At 44.4% G+C, this 16,369-nt stretch overlaps 1 protein-coding gene across 5 annotated transcripts in view; it reads right to left on the reverse strand.

Moving 5' to 3' along the window:
* The window catches only part of MSI2 (musashi RNA binding protein 2), an 84,394-nt gene that overhangs the window by 33,889 nt on the left and 34,136 nt on the right, over positions 1-16,369 (reverse strand). For 3 of the 5 annotated variants that reach the window (XM_044673818.1, XM_044673815.1, XM_044673817.1), the window contains exon 3: positions 13,576-13,695. In XM_044673818.1, coding sequence (XP_044529753.1) covers positions 13,576-13,695 — 120 coding nt within the window. The remainder of the gene's footprint in view (positions 1-13,575; positions 13,696-16,369) is intronic. The other 2 variants (XM_044673820.1, XM_044673819.1) reach the window with 1 other exon arrangement.

Genomic DNA, 16,369 nt, shown 5'->3' on the forward strand with positions numbered 1-16,369 from the left:
CCTGGAGGGCATTAAACAAAAGAATAGGTAGAGCCAGGTGGGGTTAGACACTTTCCTGGCACAGGTGAGCTCCTGGAATGATTTTGGAAAGGGTTAAGGATGTCACCTGGCAGAAGGAGGAGGGAAATGACTCACCCAGAGGCAGTGGAGTGAGAACAAAGAAGTTACATGCAGGGACAACAAACAGACTTAATTAAGTGGGGGAGAAAGGAATTAGGTGAAATGAGATTGGTGAGATTTGGAGGCAGGAGAGTGAGGTTCATGGTGAAGGGGAAGAAAAGAATTCACAGCTCAGAGAATATTTCTTATTTGTTTTCTCCTCACCATATCCATGACTGCCACATTTGTTCAGGCTCTTAAAACTCTGGGTTTAAGATTATCATGACAGCGAGTCCCCTGACTTTAGGAACTCCCTAACCCCAGCCATAGACTGAACAGCCTACCTGGGAGCCCTTTGATAAGTCACTGAACCTCTATGGGCCTCAGTTTTCTCATCTGTAAACAAGAGACCTTAGGATCTTAAGCAGGGGATTCCCAGATAGAAATTCCATTTTTCTTTCTCTCTCTCTCTCTCTCTCTCTGTCTCTCTCTGTCTCTCTCTGTCTGTCTCTCTCTCTCTCTCTCTCTCTCTCTCTCTCTCTCTCTCTCTCTCTCTCTCTCTCGTTTGTCTTAGAATCAATACTAAGTATTAGTTCCAAGATAAGGGGGAAGCAACTGGGCTTAAATGACTTGCCCAGGGTCACACAGCTAGGAAGTGTCTGAGGCCAGACCTGGTTCTGTATTCACTAGCCTAGCTGTCCACCTCCATCTGTTCTTTAAGGATGAAGTAGTTGGAAGGGCCTTGGAGAAAAGAGTCTGTGGTGTGCTGGACAGACACTGGAGTAGGAGTCAAAGTTTGGGTTACAATTTCTGGCCTGAAACTATGAAACCATAAGTGAGTCATTTGATAACTCTGTTTCCTCACTTATAAAAAAAGAATGCTTGTTAAACTGAACGGAGTTGAGTGTTTGGGCAAACCACAAACTTGCCAAACTACATGCTATGCCTTATTTTCCTCACCTGTAAAATGAAGGGGTTGGACTAATTGGCCTCTTTGGTCCCTGCCAGTTGAGATTTATTTTTCTATGATTACCTTATAGGAATGTCACGCAGAATCCACTATTTAAAATGTGCCACAAATACAACCCAGGCTTCAAAGTTTAGATTTGTGATCTGGAAAGTGATTCTTGAACTGAGGCAGGGAAGAGAAGTGAGTCCACTCTGGACCTTCTGGTACTGTTAGCCACCTCTGGGAGGTACTTGGAAATGGGAGGAGAGTAATATGAAAATAAAATTTAAAATCTTCCAAAAGGTCACGTGTATTTCTGGTTACATCCATGACAATATGCCATTCTCTAAACTCAGAGATGCTCAAGGTCTGAGCAGCTGCGTGGTGCACTGGATAGAGTGCTAGACTTAGAGCCATGAAGTCCTGAGTTCAAATCCTGTCTCAGACACTTAACAGCTGTGTGACTCTGGGCAAATTGTTTTCCCTCTCTGTGCCTTAAAAAAAAAATCAAGAGACAAAAGAGGGAGTAGCTAGGTGGCTCAGTGGATAGAGCCAGACCTGGAGATACAAGATCCTAAATTTAAATGTGACCTCACATACTTTTTTTTTTTAAGCCCTTACCTTCCTTCTTTGAATCAATACCGTGCATTGGTTCTAAGGCAGAAAAGCAGTGAGGGCTAGGCAATGGGGGTTAAGTGATTTGTCCAGGGTCACCCAGCTAGGAAGTGTCTGAGGCCAGATTTGAACCTAGGACTTCCTGTCTCTGGGCCTGAGTCATCTAGCTGCCCTCCCCGCCATATACTTTTTAGTTGTGTGACCCTGAGTAAGTTACTCCAGTTGCCTACCTCTTACCACTTTTCTGCCTTGGAACCAAAATACAGCATTGATTCTAAGACAGAAGTAAAGGATTAAGAAAAAGAGAGAGAAATACAAGAGACTGTACAAATGAAGAAACTGAGGACCAGGGAGGGACATGCCCAGGATCAAATAGGGAGGAAGCACCAAAAGTGGAATTTTAATCATCCAGGTCCTCTGACTCCCAAGAAGACTCATCTTCCTGCATTCAGATCTGATCTCAGACACTTAATAGCTGTGTCTGTAAAATGTGAACAATCAGAGCATCTACCTGACAGGTGTGTTGCAAGGATCAAATGAGGGAATGTGCATAAAGTGCTCTGCAAACCTTAAAGCACTATATAAACGACAGCAATTGGCAGAGGATGCCAGGGTGAGGGGGAGAGGGATTCTGCCTGTCTTAGGGCTCCCAGAGAGAGACGGCAGTCTTGACACATTAAAAGAAGGCTTGACCTCAGCACGGTCTGGTCTTGTTGACCGGCGTCTACAATCAGCCAGCTTCAACGACCACTTGGGTCTGGCTTCTGGGGGAGACTCTGTTTGCCCAAGTCAAGAGAGAGCACTCGGGAAGTCAGACCAGCTTGGGAAGCCATGAATGTGTTGCCCATTGAAAATAATTCCACTGATTGAAAAGACCATTAAAATTCTCCTACTCCATTCATTTTGGGATTAACTTATACTTAAGCCTAGGCTTCGGGGCTGGTCACTAATTGCACTGGAGTTGATTTATCAAGTGCACAGTATTTCTATTACAAAATTATTGATTAAAGCTGATGTATTTTATCCACAATAGAGTTGATCTGAGAGCCCTGGAAAATGAATGAAGCTGAGGTCAGCGGCTGGCAGCCAAGCAGATTATTATAAATTCGCTGAGGTTACTGAGATCTGTGCAGGGCTCTGGAGGAAGCCTGGGCTTTTCTAGAAAGGCAGAAATACAGATATAAAAATGGGGGCATCCAACCTCAGACTACTGGATTGAAGATTGAGAGGGCCAACCATTAGGGTAAAACTGTGGCCAACTGGAGCAACTGGTGCTAATGAAAAGTCAGGGCTTGGTCACTGCATGGGCTGGTTGGCAGGCATTCCTGATTTTAAGATCATAGATCAAAAGACAGAAAGAAGAGACCTTACAAATGAAGAAACTGAGGGCCAGGGAGGTAGAGGGACTTGCCCAGGGAGTAAACATCAAAGGTGGGATTTGAACCTAGGTCCTTTGACTCCTAGGAAGACTCATCTGCCTGAGTTCAAATCTGACATTAGACACTAGCTCTGGGACCTGGGCCAAATCACTTCGCCCTGTTTGCCTCAGTTTCCTCATCTGTCAAATGAGCTGGAGAAGGAAATGGCAAAACACACCAGTATCTTTGTCAAGAACACCCCAAATGGAATCACAAAGAGACTCGACTGAAATGACTGAACTTTAACTCCAGGGTCAGTTTTCCTTCTAATGTATCATTCTGTGCCTAAAAACCACACAGTGGGTACAGAGAATTCAGTGCAACCATGTTTACTCTTAGACACAACCCTCCTAAGAGTGGGTTTCAGTAGCACATGGTACAATAATAAGCACTAACATTCAGAGAGCACTTACTATGTGCCAGATACTTGGTTAAGCACTTTACAGTTACTTTCTCACTTAGTCCTCACAATAGCCCTGGGAGTAGGGAGGTACTATGCCCCCTTTTTTATATCTGTATTGCTGCCTTTCTAGAAAGGATGCAGATGAGGAAACTGGGACAAGTGGAAGGTTGTCTGAAGTGGCCGTTTTTTAAACCCTCACTTTCTGTCTTAGAATCAATACTGTGTATTGGTTCCAAGGCAGAAGAGTGGTAAGGGTAGGCAATGGGGGTGAAGTGACTTGCCCAGGGTCACACAGCTAGGAAGTGTCTGAGGTCAGATTTGAACCTAGGACCTCCTATCTCTAGGTCTGGCTCTCAATTCACTGAGCTGCCTTGCTGCTCCTGAAGTGTCTTGAAGTCTCATTTGGACTCAGGCATGCCTGAATCTGGCAGCTAGGTGACTGAGTGGACAGAGCACTCAGGAGGAACTATGTTAAAGTGACTCTGGACAAGTCACTTAACCCCATCATTTCAGTTTCCTCATCTGCAAAACGAACTGAAGAAGAAAATGGCAAACAACTCTAGTATCTTTGCCAAGAAAACCTCAAATTGAATCACGAAGAGGTGGAAAAAACTAATCGACTAAACAATTTGTGTCTTGACTCTAGGACTGGCTCTCTATTCTCTATGCCACAACAGATTTGGGGACAGAGGACTTGAATTTTATTCCCATCTTTGCAATTTATTGTCTGTGTGAACTTGGCCAAATCACTTCAACTTGATCTCAGTTTCCTGAATTGTCAAATGATGCGGGTGGGCAGGGCAGCTCAGTGAAACGTAGAATTAGGAAGACATGAGCTCAAATAGTGCTTCAGATGAGTGCTAGCTGGGTGAACCTGATAAAATCATTTCGTTTCTCTGGGCCTCAATGTCCTCATCTATAAATCGAGAGGGTCAGACTCGTTGCCTTCTTTAATGTGTTGCTGCTCTAATCCTGTGATTCTATGACTACATAACCTCTAAGATACCTTCCAGTTCCAATCTGTCCAGGATCAAGTATTTACTGAGGCTATCCTGTCTGCCAGATCTTGTTTGTGAAGGACAACCCAATGTCATTTGGACTAGAAATGCCAACAGCCCTCTGGAAATGATGCTTTGCGGGAAACTGGAGGCGTCTGGGAAAGAGATGACTTGAGAAACTCACATGTATCTCAAGGTCTGGGATTGCAGCTGATCTAGGCAATTCCAGAGTACAATACACAGCTTGACTAATAATAGCTCACCTTTCTATCATCACACTTTATGGTTTACAAAGTGTTTTTAGCTAAAGGCTATTCCCTTCTGGGTCCTGATCATAGAAACCAGGGTTGGGAGGACTTCAGGAATAATCTCCATCAGTCCTTTCATTGTGTAGGTGAAACTCAAGAACATGGAGGGGAAGTGATTTGGTCAGTTCAAGGCAGGACCAATGGGAGCACAAGGTCTTGGTATATTTTTTTCCCTGTGTCCCATTTCCTTCCCAGATTCTTCCCTCTCCCCAAGACTCAAGGGTTGCCAACATGGAAACAGCTGTTTTCCTTTATTGCAAGAGGTGAGAAGGTTTGGATGGTCCTATCTGCTCCACTCAGGAAAGCACCTTCTCTATTGTATGTGAGAGACTGCCATTTATTTCATTGCCTTTTGATTTATATATCTATATTTTTCTTTTTCTAAATGTTGTTCTTTCTCATCACTTTGATTCGATAAATACATTTGTTCATTTCCCCTACAGTGATCTACAGTGATTCTGTGTCAGGCATTCAAGAGACAGGGCAGCAAAATAACTTTTCCAGCATCAGCCAGTCCCAGGGCTAGGATCAGTGAGGAAACATTTGCTGTCACTATTGCCTTCTGACTGAGGGTGAGATTTTAGCCTGTCTTCCACTCTTCTCTTGTTTTAGACACCATTTTTCACTTCAGAGATAAGAATCCACACAGTGGTAGTCCATATTCCCTCTGAGGAGGAATGACTGCTAGGTTTATAGAGTGGGAAGTTCTCCTAGTGCCCTTTGATGGCCCCTTGTTCTGCAAGTCTTCCTATTTGCTGGCAGAAATGGTCTGACTTGGCTTGAATCTCACAAATCCTCTTCTCGATCATTATTTTTTCCCTCCATTGTTGCCCTCAAAGTAATACTGCAATTTGTTCAGTTGTTTTTCAGTCATGTCTGACTCTGCATGACCCGCTTTGGGATTTCTTTTTTTGGCAAAGATACAGAAGTGGTTTGCTATTTCTTTCTCCAACTCATTTGACACATGAGGAAACTGAGGCAAACAGGGTTGAGTGAAGTGCTCAGAGTCACATTGCTAGTAAGTGTCTGAGGCCAGATTTGAACTCAGAAAGACAGTCTTCCTGAGTCCAGTCTTGGCATTCTATCCACTGTGTCACCTAGAAGCCCCTAATTCTATCCCTACCTCCTCATGACTATACGTATCAGCTTGCAAGAGGAGTCCTATTCCTCCAGCCCCATTAATCCAAAGAATCCTTGAGAACAAAGTCTTCCACCTATTTCTTTGTCTTTCTTTTTATTTATCTCTCCAGGACTTAGCCCTATTAAGTAGGCACTTAATGAATGTTTACCATATTATATTTTACATATAAGAACTCTCACTTTGGGTGAGAGCTATCGATCACTCAGCAATGATATTCTATCTCTCTGACAGAACTAACAAAAGATTGGAATCAGGAAGATTTGGATTCAAATCTTGCCTTTAGATACTTACTGGTGGTATGTTCCTGGGCAGGTCACACATCTCTCTAAGCCTGTTCTAAAAAATAGGAAGACAGAGAGGAGTGTGTGTGTGTGTGTGTGTGTGTGTGTGTGTGTGTGTGTGTGTGTGTGTTTGTGTGTGTGTGTGTTGGGGGGGGGTGTTTAGGGAAGGGGATTAGACTCACTGCCCTTCCAGCTCGAAATCTCTGATCCTATGATGCAATTCTTTGATCACTCTATTTGCCCTTGTGTTGACTGCATCTGATTCCATTCTTCTTGAGGTAGAGCAACCAGACTTATAATTAGTTTTTTTTCCGTGGCCACATCCTGGTTTTGGTCAAGGACAGTATAACATTTTCTGGTTTTACTCTAAAGCAGTGGTTCCCAAACTTTTTTGGCCTACTACTCCCTTTCTAGAAAAAAGATTACTTAGCTCCCTGGAAATTAATTTTAAAAAATTTTAATAGCAATTAATAGGAAAGATAAATGCACCTGTGGCCATCACAGTTCCCCTGGATCACTGCAGCACCCATCAGGGGTCGGTGGCGCCCACTTTGGGAATCAATGCTCTAAAGTCTCCTATGCTGATGCCCAGAACTGGGTTGGCTTTCTTTGGCTGAAGGGCTAGACTGTACTTTTAGGAGATAGGAGGTTACAATGACTTTTAGGCCACTTTCCTAGATGGCAAAACTGTTCACTTAAAGCCCATCATGCTTGAAGTCTCCTTTGCCTTGTTTTCTCTGTTAAATATATTATTTTATAGTTACCCACGATGAAAGCCAATGGCCACTTTTCTGCTCACTTAGACATCATCACAAGCTCTTCCTGGAACTTATCCCTAATAGCTTAGCCTTGTGCTACCCTGAAAAGATGAGTGTCATCCACGAGCCTCAAAATGTCATTCCCTTCTCACTTAGAAAAATGTTCAAGGAAATCAGTCCTAGTATGGATTCCTGAGAGCCCTCAGTTTGATAAATTTTCCATTCCAGTCATGCCCATCTATCCTGACCATTTCTCCCTCCTATCTTTTTTTTTCCCTAACTTACCTTCCCTCTTAGAATCAATACTGCATATTGGTTCCAAGCAGAAAAGTGGTAAAAGCTAGGCAATGGGGGCGAAGTGATTTGTCCAGAATCACACAGCTAAGAAGTGTTTGAGGGCATATTTGAACCCAGGATCTCCTGCCTCCAGGCTTGGCTCTCAATTCACCAAGCCACCTAGCTATCCCATCCTATTTCTGTCTTAAAACCATTTCCTTATCCACAAAAGTGAGTCCTATGGTGTCTCTAGCATCCAACATGGTGCTTACCATATCATGCATACTCAACCTGGTCAACAAGGCATCTGAATTCCCTATGATAACCTAGTCACGATCACAGGATCAGAGATGTAAAGCTAGAAGGAGACTCTGAAGCCATCCCCTCATTTGACAGAAACTGCAGCCAAAGAAGGTTTGGTGACTCGCCCAAGGTGACTCGGGCATTGAGAGTCAGAAGCAGGCTCTTCAATCTACACGATTATCTAGAACCTTTTTCAAAGGTAATTCTATTTCCAGCCTGGACTAGGTATTAGTCAAGGTGAAAGACTGACTCATAGCATGCATTGTCCTTAAGCTAATTACCCCAGCCCACGCCGGATCTCTTACTTTGATATAGTCTAAAGGTTTGTAGCATGTCATCTTGAAATCAGCCTATCATGGGGCCATTGTTTAAGAACCTAACAGGCATCTAACTATAAACCAGAAGGTGCTGGGCTTCAGGCAGAAAAGTAATTCCTACACCCCAGGCAATTTGCTGCTCTACTAACTTTTAGCTATGGGCTTCATTTACTTGGGTACTGGCTCCATTAAACAGAGGGCCCAACTTTTTAAGAGGATACCAAACTGGAATCTCTTCATTGGCTATGTGAGTGTTCCCTCCTCCTCCCCAGGTGCCGTGGATACCCTAAAACAAGCACGCAAACGACAGGTTAGTTCAGCTGATCAAAGGCCATGCTGATGGGATCCGGTTTGACCCTCGAATAGGTAAGTTAGCTTGACTCTGCCCATGGATTCTGCCGTGTCTCATCCAGGGGTCTCACAAAGATGGGTGACCCGTTACAAAGAGACTTGAGTGAGAGTGGGGATGGCTATGAGATGCAGCTCCAGGACCAAACACCTTGCTGAGTGGCCACAGCTTAAGCAATGTCCCCAGGGCCAAGGTAGGACAGCTCTTGTCCCACCCAGCCTAGATCTGCTTTCCTTAAGCTCTGGAATGCCAATAGCATCTATGTATGGATTGGTGGGGGGGCTCTCTTCAAGGCAAGGCTATGGGAACAGCCAAAGACCTTCATCTTCTAAGAAACCCTATAATCAATTAGGGCATAAGGAACTTTCCTCAGTTTGTCCTTCTTAAATATAAAAATAAACAACTTTTTTGTTTTCCTCCAGCTAACCTGAGAGGAGTAGAAGCCAACATCTCCTGGGGCCTGATGTATGCATAACCTCTGTGCACACTGGAGAACCAAGACCCTTTCCTGCTTTTGGAAAGTGTTTCCTTATACTTAGTTGCTGAAGCATCGATGGGGGCTTGACTTGCTTTATGACAATAGGACACAGACTACTGAAAGGGAAGGGGGAAGGAGGAGAGGGGCTTCAAGAAACCATATCCAGAGATCAATTTTTTTTTAAAGAAAAGAAAATCCATTTGACTAATAAATAATACAGAGAAGAAAAAGAACATAGAGTAAAGTTTAAGATTAATTTCCGAATCTACTTCTTTTCCCCCCACCTTTTTTTAAAAAAAAATTTTTTTGAGCCAGACGGGTTTTAATAGAGGTCATGATGGGAAGGCCTAGAGAGCTGAGGGTGGTGGCCCAGTTTTAAACTGGGGAGCAGGGAGTGTGAAGGGAGGTGGTGGTGGCTGATGGAGAGAACATGGATCCAAGCCTTGGCAACATTGAAAACATGGAGAACCTTTCTCTTTCTGTCAACCCACGGCTATGCTTTAGATGGCTGTACTAGGCCGAGCTGATGGAGACCTGTAATATCAACTCAACAATGCATGTTCTATAACTACAGCTACAACTACCGGTACATGGACTACAGTGCATGCATTTAGTTCAATCCCACAGATACATACAATCAATCTAAGAACAGGCAGGGGAGGTGTGAAATGTTGTACTGGACGACAGGTGTTTCGGAGTTTTAAGTAATAATTAAAAAATAAAAATAAAAATAAAGTGTACAAAAAAAGACATTTCTCGAGAGTTGGATATGAGTTTGTTTCTTGAACTGTTTCATCTGAACAAGCAAAAACATGCAAACCAGCTGCTACTAACAGGAAGCTGGACACTGAGAGGATTAATAGGTGAGGACAAACCTTCCCGCTGAGCGTGCTCAGAAGAGTGTTTGAGAGGAGGTGTGCAGATCCTAGTGTAACAGAGGCAGGAAAGGGTGCCTCAGAGACACTCTCTCACAGCAGCCCCAACCAAGCAAGAGAAAAGACAACAAGACATAACTGCTCACACTCACCACCACTGTCAGTAACTCACGTTATGAGATTGGGTTATGGCAGGCAAGTATAAAGTACAGTAGGGTGTCCTGCTCTGGGACAGAGGGAGAAGGGGTGGCTGTTGCAGGGGTATGTGGGAATGGTGGGGGGGAGGGCATGGGGTTTAGAAACTTCAAGTCTGCCCTTGATGCCAGCTTTGGGGGGCTGGGGAGCAAGACTGAATGGGGGAACTTAAAAAAATGACTCCCTCTCCCCTGAAGTCCTGTGAATAGATGGTCTCTTTTATGGGTGGGTAAAGGGGAACCAAATTGGATTGGGGGGTGTAGGGGTGGGGGTCAGGATTAGTACTGTTTGAGACTGAATGAATAAGCTGAAAATAAACAAATAAACTCTACGCTGATCACGAGAAAAGATGACATTGTTCCGAACGGCCGGTGAGGTGAAAACAAAGGTGATACTGAGAGTGAAGTTGTCTAGGAGTTAGAGGGGGAAGGCTGGTGGGGACCGGAGCTCTGCCCAACTCAGGTCCTCAGCTGGTTCATAAATATCCAGGGAGACTGGACTGTCTGTTAGAGAGGTCCCCTCGGGCCTGGGGCAGAGCCAAATGACCCTCTAAATTCCCCACCCCAGGACTAGGGCCTTGGATGAGGCAAGTCACTCATTGGGCAGCCAATCCAAGTCAAAAGGCAGCTCCTCTCCACCTTGCCTACCCCCGTGGCCAGCGGTCACTGGGTCTTAGGAGGATCCCATCAGTATTCTTTGAAGAAAAAAGGCACAAAGAGGGGGTTAGGAGAGGTGGAAGAGAGAAAGAAATCAAGGAAGAAAAAAAGAGGGGTCTAAAATGTCGATTGGTCACCAGTCCAAGTCCATTAGCTCCCTGAGGGCAGGGACTGTGCCTTCTATTTCTTTTATACCTGGGACAGTGTTAAGCACATAGGAGGTGCACACTTGATATCAGCTGAATTGAAGCAAGTTTGAAACTAGGGCATCCACTCTTGATATATGCCTCATGGGGGCAAGGGAGCTCCGCCTGCCCTTGTGGGTAGGTTGTCTATTTTGGTTTGAAGATAGCTGGGAAGTCGGAAGGAATGAGAGGACAGAGGACTGTCCTTGCTAGAATGTCGGGGTACAGGGTACAAGGAAGGGGACCATGCAACAAACCCTCATCTCAAGGAAAGGAAAGCAAAGATCTCCATCCCCTGACCACGCTTCCTGACCTCACAACTATACTGACTTTGACTTCTACCCGGGCTGGGTACCCCAAACCAGGCACATTTTAGCAAGGAGCACGGGGGAGATGGAGAGACACTGTAAAGGGGTAGAGGGCCCTCAAGCCAAAGCATCCTGGTGATATTTTGGATACAGAGCCAAAACAAACACCAGTAAGGGGCACTGTGGAGGGGCTACCTCAGAACCTAGGGCTGCCATCCCCAAATCCCTAGGAAAGTCTAGGGTCAATACTCCTGAATACAACTCACTAACAGTGCAGAAATGAGAATGACTTGACCCAAGATGACCCTGTTGGAGACTTCTCTCTAGATGAAAATGGCTGCAAAGAAAACACCACTGTTTGAGAGGAAGAAGGGGAAAAAAAATGAAACATGTTTCACAGAAAATGGGTCTGTCTTCTGGGGTCAGGGGCTGGATATCGTGACTCCCTCTGGGGTCTCGGTGCGGGGTGGGGCTGGGGATCAAGGCGGGGGTGAAGGCAATGGGAATTCATCATTCTCCAACTTGCAAAGAACTCCGTGCTGCCCTTTAAACTTGCCATAAAGTCAAAGGGGTGAGGGAGGGGAGGGAGGAAAGGGGTTTATTTGGGGTTAAAGTTTAGCTTCATATTGCAAGTTAAAAAACAAAACAAAGGAAGAAAGAACTGAATGGAACAGAATAAACAAACAACTAACAACACTCAAAATCTTGAGGGTTTTTTTTTCTTTCAGGCACAGGTTTGACCAAAGCTCACTTGTCAAGATACCAAAAAAGCACTTGGGGTTAAAACAGAAACAGAAACAAAAACAAAAACAAAACAAAAAAAACCAAAAATAAAAAAACACAATATAACACAGAATCAAAGCAACAATCATCTCCCCGGAGCCTCTGGACGCTTAGGGGCAACTGGCCAGAGCTGAGGGTGAGCCCCTTGATGGTTCTCCCAGGCCAAAGCTGAAGAAGGCTCTTCCTCCCTCTCCCCACTACCTCCCTACTCTTAACAGGGTGGCTGACCCAACATCCAACTTCAGAGGGGCTTCTTGCCTGGGTTAATTAAATTGGGATTTAAGGAAAACCATCCCCTCTTTCCCACTTCCCAGCTCTCTGGCAAATTGCCCCACAGCAACCCCTACATTCCACAGGCCACAAAAAGAAAACCGGGGATCGATGATATAGGGGAGGAGGGTCCTTTGTAGCTCCACAGGAAGTGCCAGTTTGCATGGAACGGAGTTTAAAAAAATGTCTTTTATTGATCTCTTACTTTGGGCCCCACTGGGCCATCTTCTCATCTTGAGGGGTTCAGGGTTTAGGGCATTTATTCTCCTTTTGAATTTTTCTTCACTTTTCCCTACTCCATCCCTTAAGAGCCATATTTTATCAGAGCAAGCTCCCAGTCAGATGCACTAGAGCTCCTGTCCACAGGGCACCAGGAGACACTGCAAACTCATGCCCCCCACATTAGCTGGAGGTGGGTAGAGGATGTCTCCCTGGCTAGGGCTGGGGAGAACCAGGGGAGTAAAAGAGAGAGAGAGAGCGAGAGAGAGAGAGAGCGAGAGAGAGAGAGAGAGAGAGAGAGAGAGAGAGAGAGAGAGAGAGAGAGCGAGAGAGAGAGAGAGAGAGAGAGAGAACGAGAACCATGTCCACTGAAGCGGCTTTGAGGGGGCCCAGGCTCTCTGGGCACCAGTGAGGAGACTAAAATGTACCGTCTCTCTGGATGTCCAGAGGGGAGCTGAGCCCCATGCTTAGGACAAGATAGGAAATTTCAGGGAGCCAAGAAGGAACCTCTCCAGCTGGCAACCCAGGCTCCCTCCAGCCCCAGCCAGTCAGACCAAACTTTGCTAGTAAAAATTTTGCACTTAACTTGAGCTGGCCCTGAACGTCCTAGTATGGCTTTGGAAAGTTTAGGACCTTGGGTAAATACCTACTTTGGGGTCTTTCCTTAAGGCCAGACCTTGCTTGCTGTGCTGGTTAGGCTGAGGCACTGAGGGGGAATGGAGGGCCCTGGTATTAGAAGGGGTGAGGGAGTTGCAAACCATAAGAGATATTTGGCCTATACTCAGCTTCAGGTCAATGAGCACAGGAACAGAGACCGGTGAGCTTTAGGGAAAACAGCTTCACTCCAGCCAATGACACCATACAGACCCCAGCTGGACCTGAACCCACTTTTGGTGGCGGAAGGGTCAAGATCACACCTTTAGATATCAGGAATGGATAATAGATTTAAATTATACTGTTGAGTTTTTTTGGGGGGTGGATGGGGGCAGGAAGGAGTGAGGGCGAGGCCTTTGGTCTTTCCTCTCTCACCCTCAGTCACAGAACCTCTACGGAGGTCAGAGAAGGGATACTAGGGTGGGTGCTGTTAACCTGATACAAAGTCAGGGAGAAAATGACCACAGCTGTCAAGTAAAGGAAAGATTTGAGTTCAAAAACAACTTCATTCCCTTTTTTCCCCCCCTTAAAGATAAATAAAAGAGAGAGGGGAAAAAATATACTCTCTGGTTTGCAGTTTAGTTACAAATGCCCTGAGAGGTACTGTGGCTCCTGCTCTGTAGCCTTAGCTCTACTTTCCCCTAACCCTCCCTGGGCTCCCTGGCCAAAAGTGTGACCCAGTGGTCAGAGGAGTGCTGGACAGATGCAGCCACACAGAATACCAACAGAGTTTTTACCTTCCCCTGCACACTGGGGGTATGCCGTGTAGCCGCCTCTTCCATACACCTCCCTACCTGATCCTCTTGCCGCTGCCACCGCTGCTGCCGCCACTGGTCCGTATGCTGCTGCCGGAAAACCTGGGCATGGAGAAAAGGGGGAGAGAGAGCAGATATTCAGAGAAGGACAGTTTTTGTTTGTTCCCTAACTCCCACCCCCGCCAATATTATAGAAGAGGAGGAGGAGGACATGGGTTAGGACGGAACACACAAGAATTTTTCAAGAAATGAACTTGTTAGAGGAACATATTAGTGATTCTCAACCTTTCGGGAAGGGCGACACCCTCTGATTTGTCTGATTTTGAAACCTTCCCTTCCATCTCTCTTAAACATTGTATAATGACTATGATCTGCTTGTTTTTAAAATTAAAGTGAATGTTCTTTTATTGGGAGGGTGGGAATGTGGAGGGACTGGACCTGTGATTTCATTAGTATAGAAACTCCTTTTGAAGGACTTCCCTCAACTTAAGAATCTTGAATTGCCATGGGAATTGAGAGGTAAAATGATTTGTCCAGGGTAGCAACCATTATTAGTTTTTAGAGGTGAGAATTGAACTCTTGGCTTCCTAACTCCAAGGTTGGTTTTCTGTACTATCCTATATGAATTAGGATTTTATTAAATTATTAAATTTTAGTTACATTTTTTAAATTGATATTCACTAAGGGCATTGGTCTATAGTTTTCCTTCTTTGCTTTATCCTTCCCTGGTTTAGGTACTATGACCTGATAAAAGTCTGGTAGAATTTTTTCTCCATTTTTGAGAATTATTTGTCTAGTATTGGTATTAATTATTCCTTTAAAGGTTTGTTTTCCTGTGAAGCTACTGGAATCAAGAGTTTGCCTCTCTCCCTCTCTTCTACCCCATAACTTTGGCAATTTCTTTATGGCTAGTTCTCTTTCCTTTTCTGAGACTGAATTATTTAAGATCTCTGTTTCATTATCTGCTGTTTGTTGATTTTGTATTAGTGAGGATAATCTATTTCTTTTGTCTTAGTTTTGATATCATTAACTATGCACGATTGGGTTTGGTAATTCTTTTTTATTGCTTCTTGTTTTGTCATGTGATTTTACCTTGTTTGTTGTCTAGTTTGTGAATTTCATTTTCTTCCCTTTTATTTATTTATTTATTTATTTATTTATTTATTTATTTATTTATTTATTTATTTATTTATTTAAAACCCTTATCTTCCTCTTAGAATCAATACCATGTATTGACTCTAAGGCAGAAGGGCAGTAAGGGCTAGGTAATGGGGTTAAGTGACTTGCCTAGAGTCACACAGCTAGGAAATGTCTGAGGCCATATTTGAACCTAGAATTTCCCATCTCTAGGCCTGGCTCTTAATCCACTGAGCCACATAGCTGCCCCCATTTTCTTCCCTTAAATAAAAAACAAATAAACAAAAAATCCTTACCTTCCATCTAAAAATCAATACTGTGTACTGGTTCTAAGGTAGAAGAATTAGTAAGGGCTAGGCAATCAGGGTTAAATGATTTGCCAGAGGTTCCATAGCTAGGAAGCACCTGAGATCAGAAACACCAGATCCCATCTCCATGCCTGACTTTCAATCCGCTGAGTCACCTACCTATCCCCTTCCCTTTTCCTTTTAATCAAGTTGGCTAAAGACTTATCAATTTTATTAGTCTTTTCAAGGAACCAGTTTTTAGTTCTATTTATCACAAAAGTGAATTAGGAAGAATATTATTATTATTATTATTATTATCATCATCATTATTATTATTATAGTGATATGTGGTGTACTGGATAGAGTACCACTCTTGGAACTAGGAAGATCTGGGTTCACAACCCTCATGTAATGCATCCTGGGCATATGACGCTGGGCGAGTCTCTTCAACTTTCAGTGATCTAGGCACCTCTCTACTATAAAATATATAGAGAAGGTGTCAGCCTTTATCAGGAGAGTGAACTTCCTCACCTGGGAGTTCCTTATACCAATGAAATCGCAGGTCAAATCCCTATCTGTAACTTGAGTGCTGGAAAGAATTTAATAACTTTGGTGGAGAAAGATAAATGTTGACAGCTTGAGGTGTCTCCAGAGCAAGGTTGGGAATGGCTAACATGGACTCTGAGTCCACAGAGGGTAGAGGCTGGGTCTCTTTGTACCATATCCAGTCACAGAGGTGTATGCAATTGGGCTCTCTGAGGACCAATGGTAAAGGAGATGTTTTCAAACCAACTGTTCTCTGTTAAGACAGGCTGCTGACTTTGTTGCCTGGGGAGGGATGGGGAGGAAGAACCTTCTTCAAGTCAGAAGAGACTCAAAGACAACATCTCTGTAGCCTTATCCAACTGGATTGCAAAATACTTAATGGAGGTACTAGCCCGGGAGGGCAGAGGAAGCCAACTAGAGGTTCTGATGAGAGTTGAGCCTGGTGGTTTAATTTCATTGATTACTTATAGGCTTTTGCTCTCAGTAAGCAGAGCATCTCTCAGTGTAGCCCCTTCAGTGTGGGCACTTCAGCCCAGAGGAGATGAAGCCATGGTTATCAAAGAGAACTTTGATGGAACCAGTGAATCCTTCCTGATCAAGTCCAAGGTTTCTAAAAGGGGATGAGAGTGTCCCAAGCTGCCTTGGCTCCCAGGAGAATGGAAAGCTATTCTAGATGAGAACAAGGCCCAGAGCCTACAGATTCTGTTATCTGGCTGAAGCAAAGGGGTAAAGGAAGAGGCCCAGAAAGACCTTGCCTCTACCCTCCTGCTCACCCCACTGCCCCGTCTCCCCTTAAGCTGCCACCA

The sequence above is a fragment of the Gracilinanus agilis genome, chromosome 4, assembly GCF_016433145.1.
Source record: "Gracilinanus agilis isolate LMUSP501 chromosome 4, AgileGrace, whole genome shotgun sequence".
Taxonomy (NCBI): domain Eukaryota; kingdom Metazoa; phylum Chordata; class Mammalia; order Didelphimorphia; family Didelphidae; genus Gracilinanus; species Gracilinanus agilis.